Source organism: Maylandia zebra, linkage group LG6 (genome assembly GCF_041146795.1).
Source record: "Maylandia zebra isolate NMK-2024a linkage group LG6, Mzebra_GT3a, whole genome shotgun sequence".
Classification (NCBI taxonomy): domain Eukaryota; kingdom Metazoa; phylum Chordata; class Actinopteri; order Cichliformes; family Cichlidae; genus Maylandia; species Maylandia zebra.
The window spans coordinates 21,514,570-21,539,319 of NC_135172.1; the positions used below are offsets into that span (position 1 = coordinate 21,514,570).

The 24,750-nt window shown below is 43.1% G+C and overlaps 1 protein-coding gene across 1 annotated transcript in view; it reads right to left on the bottom strand.

Annotated features, from left to right (window-relative positions):
• Positions 1-2,229: 2,229 nt before the first annotated feature.
• The window catches only part of aimp1a (aminoacyl tRNA synthetase complex interacting multifunctional protein 1a), a 29,141-nt gene continuing 6,620 nt past the window's right edge, over positions 2,230-24,750 (bottom strand). Inside the window, exons 2-7 of the mRNA XM_004549423.5 lie at positions 15,212-15,339; positions 14,167-14,280; positions 12,345-12,512; positions 7,892-8,097; positions 6,535-6,703; positions 2,230-2,517 (exon numbers count right to left, since the gene is read on the bottom strand). Coding sequence (XP_004549480.1) covers positions 2,351-2,517; positions 6,535-6,703; positions 7,892-8,097; positions 12,345-12,512; positions 14,167-14,280; positions 15,212-15,339 — 952 coding nt within the window. The 3' untranslated portion in view covers positions 2,230-2,350. The remainder of the gene's footprint in view (positions 2,518-6,534; positions 6,704-7,891; positions 8,098-12,344; positions 12,513-14,166; positions 14,281-15,211; positions 15,340-24,750) is intronic.

A 24,750-nucleotide genomic window follows, 5' to 3' on the forward strand; every position in this document is an offset into this window, starting at 1 on the left:
ATTTCTGAAGGTGCAGGAAGAATTCTTTTTCTTTGCACAGGTCAGGTTGAGGACATTGGAAGATAAAGAATAAAACATCAACATCTACTGCTAAGGTATCACAAAGTATTTTCAGTTGGTGAGCCAACTATTTCTGATATCAACAGTTATAACTACACAGCGCTCCCCTCTTATTCCTGCTTATCCAGGCTTTGGTTAACCAAATGCACTCAACACAGAACAATCTGGTAAACTCGAATAATGAGATATGAGAGACACACGATAATCTGTTGGAATAAATAAACTGTTTCATGAAGAAGGTGAAGATTTTGTCAGGAAATGTGCAAACATGTGCCTGAAAACAAACACGGAGAGAGTTTTCCTTCAGATTGCAACACTCCTTGCGGCTGCACAAAACCCAAATAGAACACTGTGGTTTAAGTGAGTGTACATTTTAGCAGGGGTCACTTTGTAGAGCTGTCTATGTCACCTAAACCCAAATGACAGGTTTTTCTCCTTGAGGATTTCCAAACAGTTATTTTACTTGAGCCATACAAGGGTTCTGAATATGACAAGCAAAGCCATTTATAAGCATATGACCGCCATGCCACACTGTCTAATAGCTGAGATGTTTGCTTCAACAAAAATATATGTTCTGGATCTCAAAAAAGAAAATGTGAAGCATCGAGGAACAGCCATTAAAGTCTATATGCTGTGAGGTACCACTCATACTGTGGTAAAATTTGCAGATTTACCTGCTGGGCAGATTACACTCTCTAAAATCCTGTGCAAGAATCCTGCTTATTTCATTTCCCAGGAAAATAGGGTATATTCTCCAGTCTTCTTAAAGGACATTCAAAGCTTTTCTTTGGATCTTGGCTGCCTTTTGTTCTGTTCTCTGTCATTACGATCCCACACTGCTTCATTAACGTTGAGGTGCGTGCTCTGTGGAGGACAATCCATGTCTGGCGGTGTTCCACTGTGTTTTTCTATGCAGGATGCTTTTACTGCATTGGCAGTGGGATCATTGTTATGTTGAAAAATTAAGCCGCTGCTACTCAGATATTTTCGGGGTGACATTGCATGGTGGGCCAAAATCTGATGGTACTTTTCTGCATTCATCATTTCTGATAAGATCACCAGGACCACTGGTCGAGAGTCCAGTGGCAGCATGCTTTATAGCATTACATCACCATTGCGCTTGGTGATTTAAGGCTTGGGTGCAGCGGCTCGGCCACTGTTCTTGAGGTAATCTGACGGCCACGTGAATTTCGAAGGTCTGTAGCAACTGACTCCGGATAAGTCCTCAACCTCTGTGCACTTCATGGCTGAGTTGCTGTTGATCCCAGTCGCTTTCCTTGTTATAATTAAATGTCATTTTATTTTAAGTTCAGGTGACTTTTTTGGCCTCTGGCAACAGATGAAAATTATCCCTTAACAATCAGCAGATAAACTAACTGAACTACAAACATCCCTCCACAGAATAAGTTTGTTAGCTAGAGCTAAGCTATGTAATATCTTGCCGTAGGTTCAGTGTGAATCATGCCGTCTCTGTTTGATTCATTGTTATGAAAAAAAGAAAATAACCACTGGTATCCAGTTGTTGTTGGTTTTTAATTCTTGACTCCATCACAACTCACTAACCATAGAGCAAAACAAACCTCGGAAAATTGTGCTTGAAATTGAGCACATACTTTCTGGAGTGCTTGAGAATAGGACTCAGACTGTGGTGGCCTGCATTAAAAACATGACAGATGTTTCTGTAGTGTGGATGGCCTTAATTACTGTTGATGTAACATTAAAGGCTCTGATGCAGAGCTCTGTTTCTTTTGGGAAGACGGAAATTTCTGGTGGAAGGTAGACTTTCAAGACGGCAATAAACAAAGCACAGGGCACCGGCAACGGTGGAGCTAATAATAGTGGACCATTAGATTAAAATGCCAGGGCTGAGATCCATTTAGGTAGCCTCTGAAAGACGCTTAAGCAGCTGATATATGTTGAGGTTTTGCAGTATAACATCCCCATTTCCTTTCCAGCTCATTAAAATGCTCAAAACTAGTTGGAGTCCAGTTTGGTAGAGTTACATCCGCAAAATCAAAGCACAATCAAGCTAATGTGCCTGGGGGAAGACAAAACCTGGAGAATTAAACCATAAACACAACAATATTGATTACACTTTATAGACCATGACTGTGTCTAGTTCAGGCATTAAAAAAGAAAAGACCTGAAAGTCAAAGGACAGACTCGTAGGACTTTTCAAATCCCCTTTATTGAACATCTTCAAAGCATTTACTTCCATTTCCACCATCCATCACTGAAGATGATTGCAAAGTAAACACTGAGGGTTTTTTTCTCTAGCAGCTCTGTTAGTTTACTTGATTCCACTGTTGCTCATTGTTTGAGCTTTGCACACTCCTTTACCAGCGACTTCAAACGCAGCTCCCTTGTAGGTTGCGACGCACTGGTCGTCAGTGCGCAGGTCTGGCTGCACCTGCTCCCACACCTTCTTCTTGGGGTTTAGCTCTTTATCAGGTTCACCTGCAATCAAAAGAAAATATTAGACTTCACCTTTTATTCTCTGCTCATGTGAAGGACATTCTCCAACACTACGAGTTTATGTTTTTATTGTGATGTTCCAACTCTTTGCATTTGATTTTTAGGTATCCCTTATAACCAGATGGGTTAAAGCTGTTGCAAACTGTGACCCATCTAATCACTTCTAAACGTGATTGCTCATGTCAGCTTTAAAGGTTGATCCAAAACGGGAGAAAAATGTGTGAAGACCCACACTTTCTGTCAAAACCCATTATCCAGGAGCTTTATTGTATCCAAGTAAGAACATGTTGGCCTCTGCACTGCTTAATGAGCACATATAAAGTTGAAAACAAATGAATTTACCCTGAGGAATGATGAAGACAAATCAGAATTGGCTTAAATCTGCATCTTTTGTAAAGGCGAGCCCGAAGCAACCCTCTCCGATTGCAAAAAACTGCCTACAGGAGTCCATGGAAAAAGGGCACTTGATTCCCACGTTCTGAGAACTCAGAACACATTATGGTCTAAACTGGTATTTCCATTTTTTCAAGCCCCAGTCATCCAGGAATATAGTCTGGAAAGAGAGCATGTAACACTCTGAAATCCTTGTGACCTTCAGAAATGCTAAATAAAGATGGATAAAGATCAAATCTTTTATTTTTCCATTCGTATGCATAAACTATGTCTGAGTACATTGAGAATCTTGTGCAGAGCTTGGAGTGAGAATAAATATGAATAATAAATAATGAATAAAAGTGACTGAGTCTTAAGTTTGGTCATTATTAAAGCCAGAGAAAAAGAAGCGGTTATGCTGAGTGGCTTGTCAATCACAAGCCATTAGAAGTCAGAAAGTTACCAAATGAATCTGTGGTTTAACAGTCGGATCCAACCCTCTTTCCTCACATCTCAAAACATCAAGAAAGCTACAGCAAAAACGCTCAGCTTTAGGCCTTTAAATGGGACTTCACCAAGTTGCTGTGGTAATCCATCTTTTATACTGTCTCCTATGTGGCATTACACACCAGCTGTTACTCAAAAGATGCCAGATTGGCCCTGAAGACGGCAACGATGACACGAAAACAAAACAAAGAACTTCATAATTGTTTTTTTCAAAAGCTATTATCATTCAGCTGACACCTTTCCTGAAACATACAGAGGGTTCTGTTATTAAAGTAAGTCTACTTTTGCTAATACAAAATACAGGGTTTCTGTGGTTGCATATACAAATAATAAGCAAGCACATTTCTCTGAGATTATGAGGGTTTGTTTATGAATATAAAAACGGGCCCTGGAGACCTTGAAACCATGAAAGTGTGAGCAACTGACCAACAATATGTAATTTCATGATTTATCCAGCTAATCCTTATTTTATGTCTACCACATGAATTGTGAATGGTTTGACTTTATGTCATGTGCTATTAGAGCATCCGCTTTTTGAAAAAGGCCATTTGGTCTTGTAATTCAAAACATCTAAACCGAATTTCTCAGAATCAAAATATGAATCCAAGGGAAACAATTAGGTGAGGTTCTCATTTTATGATGCCCTTGTTTTTGATGTTGCTTGGCATTTGAGGAAGATTTATAGCCGGTACTGGCTGACTTCTGTCTGGTGATGACTTTTTCCACTCTACACAACCATTTCGTGCTATGAGGACACAAATGTGTTTCATTTCTCAGGGCAGCAATTTCTGTTGGTTTACAACCCAAGAGTGGCAACAATCAGTTTTTGATCAGAAGCGTGAAAGAGGTTTTGATGAGCCACTTGTGTACATTCTTAAGTTCAAGCAGAAGTACTGGGTCCCATTAGTTGGGGGAAATGTTAACAATTGCCAACCATCTACCAACACCAGGAGTCGTTTGTCTTCAACTGAAACTCTGCTATAAGAGTTTTGATAGGAGGAAAATAAAGGACAGCTTTATTTTTCACCTTTGTTTCACTGTATTTTAAAAACTTCCCTGACTTTTTTAACAAAACGTTATTACAAAAAAAAAAAAAAAAAAAATCCCAATCCCATCTTTTCCCGTTCTCCACTCCTTTTGTTTTCTCATTAACCACATTTTAGAGGATGGTTAGAACAGGACTCTTAATGTAGCATCCATAAAAATGTTCTGGTTAAAAAGAGGACACGATGAATAAGAACGCTTTTCAAGTGGTACAGCTGAAAGCCTGTGCGGATGCATGTGGCCTGCTGCACTTGAGGCAAGAGTTATTATAGTTCTTTATATTTTCTTTTTTCTTAATTTTATTTTATTTTTTTTTTAAAGTCTCAGATTTTTAAAAAATATTTCTTCTTTTCAATTTTGTGTCATTTTATTTCCGGAGGGTGTCTGCATGTTTCCGTTTAGTGTCAATTAAAGAAGCTCAAAACAACACAAACCCGTTTGCACTAGTCAAGCAGGCAGTAGAGTTGTGAATATGCACCAATGACTTTGCGATTTTAAACTCACCAAAGATGAAAAACTAAAGATTTTTCCTGTATATACATTTCCTTTTTAAATTTTTTTGTCAGTGTCAAGTTCTGCCCCTCCCTTCAGGACGCCAATTACAGCGCTAGAGAAAGACACCCATTCATGTTCACATCCCGTGCATGTTGCAGTATTTAGTGTCTGTTACCTCTAAGACTACGTTCACACTGCAGGCGAAAGCACATCAATTCTGACTTTTTTGACCGATCTGGGTCACTTTCGTATGTGGTACTGAGTCCGATACATATCTGATGTTTTAGAAAGTGACTGCTGTTTGAACGGTCATGTCGCATTAAATCCGGCTTTTACGTCACTGACACAAGACAGACGGCAATTATCAGCTCTGGAGAAGCACCCGAGAAGACATCGCGAACGCTTCCTGGCCATCCCGTGTAGATGTTAGTGAAACTGTTGGGAAGACAACGTTGCAGAAACGTGAACATTTTATTTGTACTGTATAATCTGCAGATTCTGACAGAAATCTGCAACTATCCTTGAAGCACCGCTCCTCTCTAAAACAGCAATAAGGATAATTATTAGGCCATATGTAAATAACAAAATAAAGCAAAATTGGGAAACGTAAAGTCCGAAACAAGTCTTTGTATTAATTGCGATCAGTCGAACAATACTGTTTGGTCTGGGTCTAAACAGAGCGCGTTGTGTGTGACGTCTTCTTTTGCGCATGCGGGCCGCTTTGAGGGTTCACTCTAGAGCGCGTTTGCTGTCACATTTTATTTGTAGTGTGAACAAGCAGACAAAAAGAATCGGATTTGATCAAAAAATCAAAATTGAGCATCAAGACCTGCAGTGTGAACGTAGCCTAATACCCTTTCTTGGACCATAGACTGAGGCTGATTATATCTCATTTCAAAAAAGTGAACTCCCAATATTGTTATTGTGAACCCCTTCATCATATTCAGCTTTGCAAATGTATTTTGTGATGGCTTTTTTTCTTCTTCTGCCGTTTCAGGTCATATATCCTGGAAAGTGTTTGGGAAACTTCAGAGGAAAGGAACCTGACTCCTACATGGTCTTGCTGATTAGTTAATAGATAGGAACTGGGGGTCGTGTGTTCTCTTCTCTAAACTCATTTATATCCTTTGGGCTTAACAAGGTAATTACCTTTTCAACTGACAATAAAAAAGATCACGTTACGCTGCTAGCAGGGAGTGTTGATTAGCCTGCCGAAGCAGCAGTCACAGGCCATTTAGCTACCACCAAACAGAAACGAGGGGTCAGCTAATGAGAGCTTTCAGTGGGGTCTAAAAACAAATTGTGATTGGTGTCTTCATAGGAATGAGTGCTCAAACCGCCATGTTGTTTCTGGCAGTGAAAGGGTTCAGCGACACCCTTCAATTCCCAAACACAGAGTCATTTTGTGGATACGAGTCTGGGAAATTTTTTCAAACTAAATGTCAGTGACTATCACTGGTAATCAGCGAGTGATCCCTGGTGCTTGCTTGTCTGGAAATAGTTTAAAGATAAAATCCTCAATTCTGATGGGTCGGCATATTCTTTTGTGCAGGTAAATTAAAGTGACGAGAGTAACCGTACCTGGAAAGCCCTGGAAAGTAACTCTGTCACCCGGCACTGCTCCGCTAGGAGGATCAAGAATTTCAACCTTATCCGGCGAGCTGGCGCACATGACCATAGCCTGGGACACTACTCCTCTCATCTTGGCTGGCTTCAGGTTGCACAGCAGGACTGCCATGCGGTTCTGCATCTGCATACAAAGAGAAAGAGGAAAAACAAATTATATCCAATTCCTTTGGTTGAAAGGAATTTGATTTGTTTGAGGACAGGACTGAGAATTTCATAATACATCAGAAACAATAATGCTAATTCCAATGCTCTAATTCGAAATGACTGCATCCAAGGCTTTATGGTCTCTTTGCCTCATTTCAATAACCAAAGGAAGCAAAAACCCAGGAGACCTCTGAGGTTTACCACGATTTAACAGAAGACAGTTTCCCTAAAAGCTAAGAAGAAAGAAAGAAAGAAAGAAAAAAAAAAAAAAGGATTTTGATGAGATGATGCATCCCAGATCTAAGAAAATAAGACCTTTTTCTAAAAAAAATGTAGGACACCTTTTAGTAAATTCAATTCAACTTAATTTATCATAGCAGCAGTTGCCTCAATCTGCTTTACATTATAAGGTAAAGATCCTACAATAATAAGGTCTGCTATATCAATGTAAAAATAACTCATTGTGCTGTTGCATTTAGTTTTTTGATTCATGTCTCTGGAGTTTTAGAAAGCTGGAGAAAGTACAGAAATGTTATAAAACAGCATTTCCATAATAGACTGGTCAATTGTAGCTGAGCTGAGAAGAGAATCCAGAGTGTGGAGAGCTAATCCGAGCAAATAAGGAGTCAAATCTGGAGCACAGAGGCTGAATCAAACAAAGTTTAGTACGTGATTGGCTACAAACTGAGGTGGAGCAGAGTGGACGAGAGGCTGCAGGTCCAGTGAAGTGCACACAGAAACTTTCACTGTTGTACTTTTGCAATAATAAAAAAGAGATTTTAATACATTATTTTGCTGTAGCCAGCTGTGAGTTCAATTTAAGATGCAGCCGATGAGCCCGTCAGTCTGTTTCCGTTTTTCAATACTTGCTTTTATTTTAGTGTAACTAACACCACACATTATGCAAAATTAATTTGAAAATTTTCCATCATGTTCTACTTCTAGAGTAATAAGATATTTCGACATGTCGGATTTCGTTGTTTGTCGTACCTTTGTTTATCTAATAAAATTCTAATAAACATTTTACTTTAGTATCTGTAATGAAACAAATCGAAATAATTTGTAAGCAAATAAAACCCCTTAAACTTTAACATAAATGCGTATTTTCTCTAATCTTATTTATAACAGGAAAACTTTTATCTTGTCTGAAGGAGTAATACTGTACCTGGTCCAGAGGTATGTGCTTGACCAGTCCGCTGACCACTGTTCTGGGGGCAGCCTCTCCCACATCAACCTGCTCCACATACAGACTGTCAGCGTCCGGGTGCTTCTCTGCTGTGATTATACGGCCGATACGCAGGTCCAGACGAGACACATCCACCTTGGCATCCTCTTGGCTGGGGGCAGCCTGTTTCTTCTCAGCTTTCTCTCCTGCAGAAATAATAAATAAATAAATTCACGCTAAGAGTGTACAGGAACATGGTTTAATTTAAAATTGCACATTTCAGTGCCAAAAATGCTTTTAAAAGGAAAGTCAGTCAGTAGCTACTCATCATGTATTAAAAGAAACATCTGCTGAAGAAACACATCTGTCACAGTTTTCATGGTATTATAATAAATGTGAATAATATGACAGGAAATATTTATTTAAAAGCATTGAGAATATTTTCAGCCAACTGGTGACTTCCCATGGAATCTTGCATTAAACAAACCATAGCTGAAACAATATCACCAATGTATGTTTCCATTTCCATAGAAGGAAATGAAGTCAGACGCCACAAAGTGTGAACCATATAGATGAGGACAAAATTATTAGCCCCCCAATGAAATAACATTTCTAAACATAGCAGTTTTCTTTACAAAGCATAAATAGTTTCTATTTGCACACAAAAACAGAATAATATTAATAAAAAAAACAAAAATGACCGGTGCCGATATTATTTACCCTGCTGAAAAACAGACCCTTTTATTAAATAAATAAATAAATAAAAAATAAAATTGTATTTATATAGCACCTTTCTAGACAGAAACACAAAGTGCTGCACATAAGATGACAAGTCACAAAAAGGTAAAACAGACAATATCTATTTAGCCATAAAATAACAAACTGCTGTGCAGCGATGAACTTTAACTTTGTGATACTTAAAAATCAAGTTAAAACTGAGGGTTATCCTCCAATAACATACAGTATAAAAGACTTCAAGGGTTCAAGCTGTCATCTGATGAAACATCAAGCCAAAAACAAAAGGAATCAGTTTAGGTTTATATAGAGAAAAAGGAAAAGGCATAGAAAAAAACACCGCCTCCACACTGTGACACAACGGTGGGAATATTATGCCGTGGTGACACTTCACATGTCTGGATCTGGGAATCTTGTCAAACTGGAAGGAATCACTAAGAAAGAAGGATATGTGAAGATTTTCAAAGAAAACCTTGAGCAGTCAGCAGCACAACTATGTCTGGGTTGTAATTGGTCTTCCAACACGACAACAACCCAAAACAAATGTGGTTCCTGGTGAAGAACTACCTCCAGAAGACCAACGTGAATGGTATTAACAGGCCTGCACAAAGCCCTGGCTTGAATCTCATCGAAAAGCTGTGGGGTGAACTTAAGATCAAGGTCCGTGCCAAAGGAACATCAAATCTGGAGGAGTTTAAGAGATTCGCCAAAGAAGAATGGGCTGGCATTGCTCAGGAGACGTGTGTGACACTACAGGGAGTGCAGAATTATTAGGCAAATGAGTATCCACATCATCCTCTTCATGCATGTTGTCTTACTCCAAGCTGTATAGGCTCGAAAGCCTACTACCAATTAAGCATATTAGGTGATGTGCATCTCTGTAATGAGAAGGGGTGTGGTCTAATGACATCAACACCCTATATCAGGTGTGCATAATTATTAGGCAACGTCCTTTCCTTTGGCAAAATGGGTCAAAAGAAGGACTTGACAGGCTCAGAAAAGTCAAAAATAGTGAGATATCTTGCAGAGGGATGCAGCAGTCTCAAAATTGCAAAGCTTCTGAAGCGTGATCATCGAACAATCAAGCGTTTCATTCAAAATAGTCAACAGGGTCGCAAGAAGGGTGTGGAAAAACCAAGGCGCAAAATAACTGCCCATGAACTGAGAAAAGTCAAGCGTGCAGCTGCCAAGATGCCACTTGCCACCAGTTTGGCCATATTTCAGAGCTGCAACATCACTGGAGTGCCCAAAAGCACAAGGTGTGCAATACTCAGAGACATGGCCAAGGTAAGAAAGGCTGAAAGACGACCACCACTGAACAAGACACACAAGCTGAAACGTCAAGACTGGGCCAAGAAATATCTCAAGACTGGTTATTTTAAGGTTTTATGGACTGATGAAATGAGAGTGAGTCTTGATGGGCCAGATGGATGGGCCCGTGGCTGGATTGGTAAAGGGCAGAGAGCTCCAGTCCGACTCAGACGCCAGCAAGGTGGAGGTGGAGTACTGGTATCATCAAAGATGAACTTGTGGGGCCTTTTCGGGTTGAGGATGGAGTCAAGCTCAACTCCCAGTCCTACTGCCAGTTTCTGGAAGACACCTTCTTCAAGCAGTGGTACAGGAAGAAGTCTGCATCCTTCAAGAAAAACATGATTTTCATGCAGGACAATGCTCCATCACACGCGTCCAAGTACTCCACAGCGTGGCTGGCAAGAAAGGGTATAAAAGAAGAAAAACTAATGACATGGCCACCTTGTTCACCTGATCTGAACCCCATTGAAAACCTGTGGTCCATCATCAAATGTGAGATTTACAAGGAGGGAAAACAGTACACCTCTCTGAACAGTGTCTGGGAGGCTGTGGTTGCTGCTGCACGCAATGTTGATGGTGAACAGATCAAAACACTGACAGAATCCATGGATGGCAGGCTTTTGAGTGTCCTTGCAAAGAAAGGTGGCTATATTGGTCGCTGATTTGTTTTTGTATGTCAGAAATGTATATATTTGTGAATGTGAAGATGTTATATTGGTTTCACTGGTAAAAATAAATAATTGAAATGGGTATATATTTGCTTTTTGTTAAGTTGCCTAATAATTATGCACAGTAATAGTCACCTGCACACACAGATATCCCCCTAAAATAGCTAAAACTAAAAACAAACTAAAAACTACTTCCAAAAACATTCAGCTTTGATATGAATGAGTTTTTTGGGTTCATTGAGAACATGGTTGTTGTTCAATAATAACATTATTCCTCAAAAATACAACTTGCCTAATAATTCTGCACTCCCTGTAGTTTAAAACTACAACAGACAACTGTAGGCTGAAATCATTTTGTTTCTATGTGCAAAGTAAAATAATGTAAGCATCCAAAATAAAACCAAGATGTTTGGAAAAGCTGTGTTGCAAATTCCTTTACTTCGGAAATAATTTTGGCGAGGGGATATTTTTCACATACTTGCAGGATTACAGAGGACATATTTTGACCTACTGACAATATCAATACCCAAGTGTTTGAATGAAGTAAAGACCAAGTCACCATTTTTATGAACAGTTCTGGATGTGAGAAAAGCCAGAAGCTCCAATGAATTTGTCAGTGTCTTTTTAAATAGTAACCTCATAAACAAACCCAGAGCTGACTCTTGCCTGTGTGTATGCTGCAGCCCTCGCAATTAGGTCAAACAAGATTTCCTGAAACAAGAATAAATATTTGTTTTACTGCTAATTAATCCAGGTTTATGGCATGGATTTTCTTGTTTTGTACTGTAAACTTGTCATAAACGTAAAACAGTTTAACTTCATAATAAAGTACACAAATGATGCACATCAATGAAACATTAACATTAAATTACGCTCAAATTAGATCCAATTAGCTGTGACATTGCACAAAGACGACTTGTCATATATGTGGTTTACAAATTCCAAACAAATCAAACGTCACTGGATATTGTCCTGCGGAGCCTGAAATCCTGGATCCATTAACAGGCTGTGGCGATGAGGCAGCCATGGAACAGGTGGTAGAGTGGGTTGTCCACTAATGGGAGTGATCCCAGACCCAACTACGTAATAAAAGTCCTTTGACAAGTTGGTTTGCATCCAGTTGTACCTGACGTGTCAGTGTGTGCATGAATGGGCCAGTAGGGAACATACTGTAAAGTGCTTTGTGGAACCATTAAGGCATAAAAACAGACCACATGTGCAGATAATTCTCATTTTCACTTGATATTAGACATTTACATAGAGAAAGATGTTTGTTGGTTACCAGGTTTGCCTCGCGGCCACAAGGTCCTAGGTTCAAATCCCACCTGAGGCCTTTCTATGTGGTGTTTTTATGTTCTACCTGTGCTTGCGTGGGTTCTCGCCAGGTACTCCAGCTTCCTCCCACAGTCCAAAAACTTATGCATGGCGTAAGGTTAAATGGTGATTACAAATTGGCCATAGATTTGAATATGAGGGTGAACAATATGAGGGTCTTTTATATGATCAGTCTTTCTATGTTAGCCCTGGGATAGACTAGTGATCTGTGCAGGTGTACCTGGCTTTTCGCCCTATGACAGCTGGTATAGGTTCCAGCCCCTGAATTAGACATGTGAAAGAAAATGGATGGATGGGTGGAGGTGGGCTGCAAAGCAGCTTGCACATGTCCAGCAACTGCAGATGAGCTAAAGCAACTTAAATAGTTGAGCCAGCTTGACATCTGCTGATCTTTTTCCTTTTACCTTTTTTCTCAGGCTTCTTCTTTTTAGCCTCATCTTTAGGAGAGATGTCCTTGACGGCAGCAACAGATGGTGCTGAACCAGAAGGCGCTGGACCAGAGGGTTTAGGAGGAGTGGGCTTTGAATTGCACTCGACAGTGGTGGCACTTGATGGCATGGGAACATCAAGCACTACAGAAAGAACAGATGCAAAATATTAGTAAAATGTACATGATTAATAATTGACTCATTTTTTCTGTGGCTGATCTGAACGCACTCCATGTTTCCCAAATCCGATGTGAATGAATGAACAAACACAAAGCTGCACTGGAACAAAACAGAGAATATTCAAACTTCACATACACAACTTCTTGGTTGACCCTTTTCATGCACAGAGCTGGTTGCGTCAACATAATATGATGAAATGATATAGGGGGGTGCTTTATTTACACACCCAGTGGGAGGATTGCTCTCCTGATGCAAACTGTTTTGATGGGAAAATCACAGTGTCCAAGTTGATGGAAACAAGGAAAAGGAACCATAAAGCGGGGAACAATGTCCGACAATAACTCTGTAGGAACAAGTAACCCCTCATTTCAGGCGCCTGATGTTTGAATTCCTACAAAATCCAGTGTCTATGTCTGACAAACATCGGTCTGCAGGCACACCACCGTCACCATAATGCTTTTAATTACCTTAATTCTATGTTGGGACCTGAGATCAGGACCTTTCCGGTTTACCTTGGAATTACAGGCAACAACCTCTAAAACTCTTAACATTCCCATTAAGTTTCCTCTCTAGGTTTTTTCCACATTTAAACCAATTTTCCCTTTCTCTATCAAAATATTACATAAGATACAATCCCTGAGTGAAATATCAATACCAAGAAAAAAAATGTGTGCGCGATTACCTGAAATGTAACCTTTCTAGACGCCTTGGTAATTATCTGCATATCATTCACATTTCATAATAAATTTTAGAAATCTGGTTTTCAGGCTGACATTTATTTTTCTGCAATATGCTGAGTTTCTCATTGAAATCCTTCTTCACATGAGCATTTTCAATCAATTCATCAGGATTGAACACGTTCTTCCTTTGGTCATTCCTAACCTCTTCACTGAGCTTCATTAAAGTTAGCTTGGTAGATTTTGTGTAATCTCATTGACAGAACAAAACAAACAGACAAAAGGCACTGAAAACATAACTCCGCTGCAGGCAGATATCCAAAGCTGAGGAATTTCTTTGACTTTCAATAACCTTTATATTTATCCACGTTTTGATTGAGCCATTTTCAGTCACCTTAAAGCCATCGACAAGAAACCCCAAAGCTAAACATCACAATCATATATACTGTGTGGAAAAACATTGTCTTGAGTTTATTGGAACACAATCTTTCGACTCTCCAAAACATATCCAGCTTTTTGAGCAAGGATAAATTACTTATTTCTTCCAGCCCTCTTTTATTCCTGCATCTTTTTTCTGGAAAGCATTAAATGGCCTCAGCTGTTTACCTCTCAATGTCAAAATATGTCATAAGTGCAATGGCTGACACACATGTTATTCCCACAATATAACGGGGAGTTTTTGAAGCAGTATGGTTGTTTTATACCCCCCCCCCCAAAAAAAAGAGCTGGTTATAATAGGCTAAGGCGAGAATGCACAAGATGTTATCATTGATAGCACAAACCAAACAAACGCTCTAATGAGCAACAACTAACATCAAATGGTCAGGCGGTGCTCACAATTGCTTCAAAAACTAGATATAAAGGATAACAACATCAATCTTTTTGAAGACAAACATTTAATCTGTGATGGAAGCCTTGCCGGGAACAAAAAGTCAACATACCTCCTCTTCTCTTTTCTTTCTCCAGCAGCTGCTTTTTAAGTTCCTCTATGTCGTTCTTTAATTTGGCATTTTCCACCATCAGTTTCTTCTCCTCTCTGACGCTGGCCTGGAGAACTGCAGTAAATTCTTGTTACTAGTCAGCACACAATTGAATGTAAAATCCCCACAAAATTAACATAGAGTTTCACAGTTTTGAGACTGTACATTTATGGCAAACCTTATAAATAAATGCAGCACCTATGAGTTAACAGAAGAGAAAAAATGTAATGCTCATTCGACGTTTCTTGTAAACATCTGCATCCACCCAAAACGTTGTTTATTTCATGAGAATAACAAAGGAGAAATGCAAAAAAGAAATGCAACATTTTATTATTTATTACAGGTTAATGGCACTGGAGTGGCATGTGCAGGGACTTTTTGCATGTAGCCAATCTAAACAAATTAGAAAATCAAACAAACTTCATTATCAACCAGTATGCAATAATTTACCACCCCAAATACTGGTATTAGCATTTAGGCATGGCAGTGCCCAATGTTTTTGTTTGCCCAGAACATCATTGTTGGAGAGGCTAAATGTGGAAATATATTTCCCTAAAAAGCTGAAACTATTTAAAAGCTTTTTTTATTTTTATTTTTTTTTATTGCAAGTACGTGTAATAAATAAGTCAAAGTCAAAGTCAAAGTCAACTTTATTTGTCGATTCTGCCACATGTACAGGACATACAGAGAATAGAAATTGCGTTATTCTCAATCCCTAGATAAATAGCAAATGAACATTTAAATATATTTAAATATAAAAGTGATTAAAAATGCAAGTAAAATAATTAAAAAGTAAAAATTTAAATAAATACAATTTTACATATAACAAGAAAGCTATACAATATACAATATAATGGGTAAGTGACATTGAGTGTAAACCAGGCAGAGTAGTGCAGATAGGCAAATAACGGAAAAACTGAATGTAAAACAAACATAAACATAAATCCTTACATATGTAAAGTAGCTGAGAAATTTCTTTAAACAAAAGTGTATGAGCGTATCTTACTGGCTTTCTCCTTCAGTAGCTGGACTTGCTGTTTAAGGTACTCAATGAGCTGATCGGCCTCAGCTGCCCGCTGCTCCAGCCTCAACAAAGGGTTGTGACTCATTTTGATCAATGAGCGGACTAAAAACCTAAAACAAAAACAAAACAACAAGAATACAGTCAAAAACACAAATGTAATATGATGACTTCTGGTGAATACTGAGGGCAGCCAGCATCCTGAGATTGCTGTAATTCAATATTATACATGTTAGCTCTGCAGGAAGTGATTAACAAACGGTTCTTATATTGCTCTTTTCTACTCTGAGCACTCAAAGGACTTTATAAAACTTGACTTATTCACCCCTTCACACCAATTCATACAAGCAAAATTTTCTGTGCTTTTTCTACCCAAGTGTTTTCACTTGGGTTCAGACTGCATGGACGCACTGCTGAGTAACTTAGGGTCAAGTACCTCAACCTTTTGGCTACTACACATTACTCCTTTATTTTTTAAGGGGTTGCTACAGCAGCTGGATCCTCAAATTTGACGTGGGCCAGATTTTATGTTGGATGCCTTTCCTGAGTCAACCCTCCCTTTTATCCAGGCTTGGAACCAACTCTGTGAGTACACTAGCTTGAGACACCCCGAGGCTGGGTTTCTGCCTCCTTCTGGTCTAAAATCAGGGGTCTTTTGCATGTTCGGCAGATGTGTTAACCACTCCAACATTGTTCACACTATAAAAGTTAGTGGGTTAAAGTAAGAATACAGGTATATCACGGTGTACTCACAACACTGTGACTGAGCACATTTGACTCCTAAATTCCAGTTTGTTTGACAAGTGTAACTTGGCCCTGAGACGCATGTAGTGTCCTGCTAGCCATACCCATAAGGACAGGACAGCGTGCCACTACTTCCAAAAACTGCTTTAATTAGGCTGCAAAATGTCATAAAATAATGGATCTCACTGCGTTGTGCAAGTGCAATTCTCAAAAGCATAAATGTATGAAAGAGGGAAGAGTTTGCACACCTATAGTTCATTTACTCTGCTCTCAATCAGTTGATATATTTGTACACTTAACTGTTTTAAGTGCCTTGGTTTCTTTTCACACAGAAGAAACTGCAAGTAAACTCAAAGAAAACCAATTTTCCTGCATTTCTACAAACCACATAAGATTGTTCAGCCCACTTATTGACAACACTGGGACAGGGCAAAAAACTTTAATTGTATAGCACTTTTCAAAACAAATAAGCGGTTTATGGTACTTTGCTGCATCTCCCAATGGTTAATGGACTGATTCTTACATAACACCCACACTCCAAGTGCTTTACACGACATGTCTCATTTACCCATTCAGGAACACATTCACACACATTTAAACGCCAGTGAATGCACCGTGCAAGAAAACTCTGGGCAAACTGGAGCAGCCAGAGATTGAACCATCAACCTTGCAATAAGTAAATCACCTGCTCCAACTCCTGAGTCACAGCCACCCCAAATGCAAAGCATACATAGTTATGGAAAGGCGTTTAGCTCAAGTCTGTAACATACACCTGGTAGTTGGTTTGGCTTAAGGTTGAATCACAATTTCATCTTAAATGAACCACTCTGGAGTTTGTTTGGAACTCAGCTAAGACCACTTCGCCCAAAAAGTCTGGGGATATTGCTTTGGTCCGATTGCAAATATAGAGTGCACCTTACAAAATATGAACTGCACAAAGGAGAAAAACAAACCAGAGCTCAATTTAAAGGTACTGAACAGGAGTATGTATGGAGTATGAAAACAAACAAAGATAAACTGAAGTGCAATCAGGCACAGATTAATGGCAAATATAGCACAAGCCAGTATTGGAGTGGTACAAGGGGACATTGATGCTTAGGCAGGGAGCAAATCAAAAGTGTCTAGTGTGAGTACACCCTTAAAGTAGTAGTAGTACCATGCTAAACATCAACAAAGACCTGTTTGAATTACTGGTTTGCTTTCCAGTACAACTTTACCGCAAACTACAGCTTCCAAAATGACCACAGAGTTAAGTCAACAGGTCTCAGACAGTCTCAACAAAAACAGAACATTGCAATTTCAAAGGTGGTTTGTGCCGCAGATCTTCTGCGCAGGACAAAAGGGCACTCCATTGTACTTTCTGTGTAATGTATCATAATATAATGCTGTGGCAGAGTTAGAACATGTTTATTAATAATGATAAATAATGCATAAATCTTATATAATGTGCTGATTGCCTGATAGCAATATGTCAAAAAGAACAATCACTTTCACATGTTTTCTATAAAGTACAGCGTCACTGAGTATAAACCAAGTCCTAATGTGATTTTGATGGGCTTTTTACTCTGTTGTCTAGAGTGACAGTCTTTGAGCTCTATCCACAAGGTATGCTGACCGAGAGAGAGGAACAAGTAATAAATACTTGACACGTTCCAAGCCAGACTGGATAAAATGATACTAAGCTTGTTTATCCTAATATTCCTTTATAATGTTGCGCTTGGCAAATTACTTCTTGAGGAAAGAGGAAAAGAAGGATTTTTACAAGGCTGAGGCATGAAGAAGAAAACGTCTTACACATATTACAGGGAGGCACTGGAAAACAACAGCTGGCCCAGGATGAAAACAAAATGTTGGGGGATGAGGAAATTAGAAACACTAAAAAGCTGGAGTTGATAAAATCAAGGATCAAAGCGTTGTTTTTTTGAGAAACTGAATTGATTTAAACAGGACCAGTGGTAGAGTAATAACAAGAGCCACAAAAAGGCAGATCTCATTTGGATAACCTCTGAAAATGTATCCTGAGGCAGAGGTACCGCATGCAGCATCAAGGCGCTGGAGCGACGGATATTACACTGAAATGCGTTATCGATTTAGAAAAAAAAAAACAAAAAAGAAAAAGAGTGAAGTGAGCTATTACCTGCAACGCAGTCTCACTTATCCACCTGACATAATTACAAAAGCTTCAATTCTCCTTCTGTTTCGCAAATACATGTATTTAACAAGTTACAAGCACTTCCAGCTATGTGCACTTGTATCTTATTAAAGATGCACATATTGCTTGTACACCCACTCTTAAATGAAAATATCAAAGCTATTACTGCACAGACACAGGCAGCACAGGCGGTTTGAATCACATATGTAAATCTATCATTTAACCACCATTTTTCTGTGGTATGGTGTTGGTGTGTGAGCACACCAGTATGGATACAAACGTTTCCTCTTTTCATGGTTCATTCCCACAGTTGAAATTGACTGTGGGAGGATACTTCCTTACCTGTCTGCCAACCTGAACATTGTGATTAAAAGAAGAGTGCAGTGTGGCAGCACCATCTGAAGGAACTGGAAGGCCCTACAGATTTTAGAATAAAAGACACCATGAAGATGTAAAACTCTTTAGCACCAGATGCAGCTACTGGTTATGAAGACAAATGCAATCATCTTCCTCATATTTGCCCTAAATAGTGATTTCTATGTATTTTTTTAAACACAAAAAATCTCGGCAATAATTGTATTGTGAGAAAGTTTGAAATGAATTTTGCCCAGAAGAAGAGATCAACTGAAAGCATGGCAATACAGAAATACTAAGGCTTTCCACTATTGTCAATGCTTCAATCATTGTATATTATATCAGATTAGGGCTGCACAATTAGTCGTTAGAAAATCACGATCTCAATTCATACTTATGTGCGTTCTCATTTCCAAGTGACAACGATCTAAAAAAGAAAAAGATGACAATTGTACCGCATTTTGATCTGGGACATAAGCTGCATGAAAACAAGCGCTCACTCTTCCTGCTCAACAAATGACAAAGGCGGAGCCTTATACCACGTGATACAGAAGTCAGCTGGCATTGAAAAAACAACGGAGAGCACCTGAGAGATGAGGAAGCTGTAAAGGCCAAGAAACTGACAGGAGAAAATCCGTCCCGGTCAACCACCCAAACATCAATAATGGGAACCTTATACAGCGCTTCCCCATACCCGTCGAACTCCCGCAGGCAAAGAAACTACGGAGGCTATCACTTATCACCTGACCAAAGATATGGCTCCCATCAACACTGTTCAAAACGAGGGATTTAGGAAAATGATCAACACCCTAGACAAACGCTACACAGTGCTGTCCTGCAACTATTTTCTATTGTTGCACTACCTGCTCTATACACGCAGTGTCGAGCAACGGTGGAGACGGAATTACAAGCAGTACAACATTTTGCGGCAACGACAAAATGTGAGACATTTATTGTTTTTATGTTTATTTATTGTTTTTATGTTCAGTCTCAACTGTTACGAAGTTGATGTGCAGTTAATAAGCGAAATAAATATTTATACTGGAAAAGAAAATCGTGAGAGAATCGTGATCTCAATTCTAATAAAAAAAAAAATCGTGATTCTCATTTTATGCAAAATCGTGCAGCCCTATAGCAGATTATGCATTTTCAAATATACATTTTGTCAAAAGCTTTACACCTTATGAGATAATTAAAAAAGACTGACTGATTAACTGATTACATAAAGAAAATTAAAATTCTGTGTATTCTCTCACACTATTGGTTTTTAATCAATGCAGATCCATTGGTCCCCATTTACTAACAATGGGTACTCAAAAATCTGTACATAAATCATTCATACGAGTGTTTATGTTAATTTCATCATTCCCCTGCGTATGTGATATGAATCTATTTGGGTACAACATCAATCAGACAATACGTGTACTATGTTTACTTTCTTGGTATTATGCCAAATATGATATTGTGTTCTTGTAGGGTGCTAGTCTTTTTTTTATATCATATTTGATGCCCAAACTTTTTCCTCACTTAAGCCACACTGAGTGCTGCAATATTCAGAAGCTCCATTATTTCAGCCTGAGTTTCTTAAATCTGACTTTTTCCCTGCCTTATAGGTGCAGGTTTCTATCTTGCAATATCATGACCAGTTTCTCCACTATACCTGGAGGCAAACAACTTTCCTTATATAGAGTAATCGAGGTGGGGCAGTATGCAGATGATATGCAGATTGCACAAACCTGTCAGTTTAGAATGAATCTCATTTACTAAAATATGCACAAATTTGATGGTTTATTCCAGAACAGCATTTTCTTTTATATTGGATGATTTTATGAAAATGTCCCTGTAGAGTACACCCAGCACAGACACACGCACACACAGGCAGGTATAGCCAACTTCCTCGTTTATTGGTATATTTGTATTTTGACAGCTGACTCAGTCACACCGTCTGACAGCTCGAGCCCAGCTGATCTCCTTTGGCCGCTCCTCCTCGTCTCACTATAAACACAGCGGAGGAGACCATCATTAGTCCATAAACAATATCAGCTGTTCTTACCAGCCTCGCGGCGCCGCCCCGTTGAGCCTTCCGCTCCACTCCTCCCCTGCAGCTGCGCCCGGGGCCACGCCTCCGCCACACACCCCCACCGCCCGTTCGAGGCCGGGGAGCCGTCCGGCCGAGCCAACTCCCCCCCCCGCGAGCGAGAGAGGAAATCGGCCACTGCCATCTGCGCCCCCGGCCTATGGATCACCTTGAACTTAAAGGGCTGCAACGCCAGATACCACCGGGTGATCCGGGCGTTGGCATCCTTCATGCGGTGGAGCCACTGCAGCGGGGCGTGGTCCGAACAGAGGGTGAATGAGCGTCCCAGGAGGTAATAGCGCAGGGAGCCGACCGCCCACCGGATGGCCAGGCACTCCTTCTCCACGGTGCTGTACCGGCGCTCGCGCTCTGCCAGCTTCCGGCTGATGTATAGGACAGGGCGGTCGGCCCCCCTTACCTGCTGGGACAAAACGGCTCCCAGCCCTCTGTCCGAGGCGTCAGTCTGCAGAACAAAAGGGAGGGAAAAGTTAGGAGTGTGAAGCAGCGGCTCCCCACAGAGAGCCTTTTTCGCCTGCACAAACGCCGCCTGGCACGGCCCCGTCCACTGGACCAGATCCGGGGCACCCTTTCGAGTGAGATCGGTCAGGGGGCTGGTTAGCTGCGCAAACCCCGGCACAAAGCGACGATAGTAACCCGCCAACCCCAAGAACCGTCTCACCTCCTTTTTCGTCCTGGGGCGCGGGCAGGATGCGATAGCCGCCGTCTTCTCCACCTGTGGACGCACCTGCCCGCCCCCCAGGTGGTACCCCAGATACTGCACCTCCCTCCGTCCAACCGCGCATTTCTTCGGATTGGCCGTGAGCCCCGCCCCCCTCAGGGACTCCAGGACCGCGGCCACCCGCAGCACATGCTCCGCCCAGGTGTCGCTGTGGATGATCACGTCATCCAGGTAGGCGGCAGCATACGCTGCGTGCGGACGCAGTACCCGGTCCATGAGACGCTGGAAAGTGGCCGGGGCCCCGAACAGGCCGAACGGAAGTGTCACGAACTGGTACAAACCGTACGGAGTGGAGAAGGCCGTTTTCTCCCTGGCCTCGGCAGACAAGGGAATCTGCCAATAGCCCTTGGTTAAGTCCAGTGTCGTGAAAAAGCGGGCCGTGCCTAACCGGTCCAGGAGCTCGTCGACCCGAGGCATGGGGTAGGCATCAAAGCGTGACACTTCGTTCACCCTGCGATAGTCGACACAGAACCGGATAGACCCATCCTTCTTCGCCACCAGAACGATGGGGCTACACCAGGCGCTGTGCGACTCTTCTATTACTCCCATCCTCAGCATTTCCGCCAATTCCCTCTGCACGATTTTTCGCTTGTGCTCCGGGAGCCTGTAGGGCCGTGAACGCACCGTCACGCCAGGCTGCGTCACGAAATGGTGCTCGATGAGGGACGTCCGGCCGGGCAGGGGGGAGAACACGTCCGCAAAACGCTGTTGCAACGCGACAACATCCGCTCTCTGGGCCTGTGTGAGATGGTCATCACAAGGGAGGGAGGCGGGAACGATAGAATTTGGCACCTCCGGCCCCAACTCATCTCTCTCCTTCACCAAGCTCACCAGAGAAGCGGTTTCAACCTCTCGCCACAGTTTGAGGAGATTGAGGTGATAAATCTGCGTGGCTCCTCCCCTGTCCGACCGAGCGACCTCATAGTCCACGTCCCCGACTCGCCGTGTGACCACAAAGGGTCCTTGCCACTTGGCGAGCAACTTCGAGCTGGAGGTAGGGAGTAACACAAGCACTTTATCTCCCGGTGAAAATTGCCTGAGCCTAGCCCCTCTGTCATACAGGCGTTGCTGACGCTGCTGAGCCTGGAGCAAATTCTCCCGTGACAACCTCCCCAAAGTGTGGAGTTTTGCTCTCAGGTCCAACACGTACTGAATCTCATTTTTGGCGGGGCTCGGACCGTCCTCCCAGCTTTCTTTAATCAGGTCGAGCACCCCACGTGGCCTCCTGCCGAACAGCAGTTCAAAGGGAGAAAATCCCGTGGAGGCCTGGGGCACCTCCCGCACTGCGAATAACAGAGGGTCTAGCCAGTGATCCCAATTGCGTTCATCCTCGTTAATGAACTTCCGAATCATGGACTTTAAAGTCTTATTCAGCCGCTCCACCAGCCCATCAGTCTGCGGGTGGTAGACGCTGGTCCGAATAGATTTAATGCCCAGTAATTCGTACAGTTCCCGCAGTGTACGAGACATAAACGACGTGCCCTGGTCAGTCAGTATCTCTTTCGGGATTCCGACTCGGGAGATGACCTGAAACAGTGCCTGCGCCACACTCTTTGCAGAGATGGTGCGCAGCGGAACTGCTTCCGGGTACCGCGTTGCGTAATCCACCAGGACTAACACAAAGCGGTAGCCGCGTGCACTCCGGTGAAACGGCCCGATGAGGTCCATGCCGATGCGCTCAAACGGGACCTCAATGAGGGGGAGAGGGCGCAGCGGCGCCTTCGGTATGGCCGGCTGGTTAACAAGTTGGCAGTCCGGGCAGGACGCGCACCAGCGGCGCACATCCGCTCGGATGCCCGGCCAATAAAATCGGGCCGTTATTCGCTCCAGAGTTTTCTCATAGCCCATATGCCCTGCCATGGGGTTATAGTGGGCCGCCTGGAAAAGCGTTTCCCGGCGGCCCTGCGGCACCAACAACTGGGTGTGTGTTTCCTCTGTCTGAGTGTCACGACTCACTCGATATAATCGGTCGTTTAATACGACGAAACGCGGGTAGGTCTGCGCGGCCTCAGGGCGCACCACGTGACCATCAATAGCCATCACTTGGTCAAAGGCTGAGCGTAGGGTGCCGTCACGAGACTGCTCCAGTGGGAAATCGCCCATGGGGGACACTTCCGGGGCCGGCGGGACGTCCCGTGAGGGACCCGCCAGCTCCTCCCCCCCGGAGTCGGTGTCGGACGACCCCGCGTCACCGCTGAATGCCGCGCACACGCTACACCCCGCTTCCGGTCGTGATCGCACCCCCGCATACTGCCCCAGTAGCTGATGAAACCCCGGCCAATTGGTACCCAGAATCAGGGGGTGCGACAGGCGCGGGCTAACCGCCGCCGTTACTCTATGCGTTTTGCCCTTATACTTTAATAACAGCGGCACAATGGGATACCTGTGAACGTCACCATGCACACACCTCACCTCCACCCATTCTGCCTCCAGCAATGCCCCGGGGCGAACCAAGCTTTGGTGTACGAGGGTCTGCGTGCAGCCCGTGTCCACCAACGCCTGGCGTATACCCCCTCGAGTCCTTACCGGAATACTGTATGTCCCTCCTGGACCGGGGGAGGGTGCTGGGGCGCCAGCAACACGAAACACCTGCCCCACTTCCATAAGCGGACAATCCCTCCTCAGGTGCCCCGGCTGCCCGCACTTCCAGCACTCCGGCCCCGGCGTCTGTGCTGCTCTCCGTGGCTCGGGGGCGGCTCCACTTGGCTCGGCTGCCCTGGACGGCACCAACGCCGCGAAAGGGTTAGTGGGGCTCAGCGCCGGCAGCCGCTCTGCCTGCCCTGGTGCCGGCACACGGCGTCTCGGGGCCGGCACTGGGGCCTGTTTGTTCGGCCTCCGTCCGGCGTCCCCGGGTTCCCCTGCTCCAGCGGCAAGGTGGTCTTCCGCTAGCGTCACCGCTACCTCCAGGCTTGCGGGCCGGTGGCACCGGACCCATCTCGCCGTCTCCGCTGGCAATCCCTCCGTGAACTGTTCCAGCACCACCTTGTCCACCAGCTTCGTCTCGCCCTCCGATGTTCCCGGTTGCAGCCAGCGAACCGCCGCGTCGCGCAGCTGCCGGGCCCAGGCGAATGGTCGGTCTGTTGTGGCCAGCCGACAGGCCCGGAACCGCCGGCGATGGTCTTCGGCGGTGAGCCCCAGCCTGTCCACCACCGCCCGGCTCACGTCCGGGAAGCTGCTCCTCGACGCCGGAGGCAGACTCAGGGCCGCTGTTTGTGCCTCCCCAGACAGCAGGGGGAGCAGCCGCGGAGCCCACTCCTCCCGCGGCCATTGGCAAGCCTCCGCCGTGGCCCGGAAGGTCTCCAAAAAAACTTGTGGGTCGTCCCCGTCCCCCATCCGGGGCACCGACACCGACAGCGGCAAGGGCTTCGGCGCGGCAGCGGCCCCGACCAGCCGTTCCAGAACTTGCGTCTGTCGGTCCGTCTGCTCCCGCAGCGCGGCCAGGTGGGCACGCTGGTCGG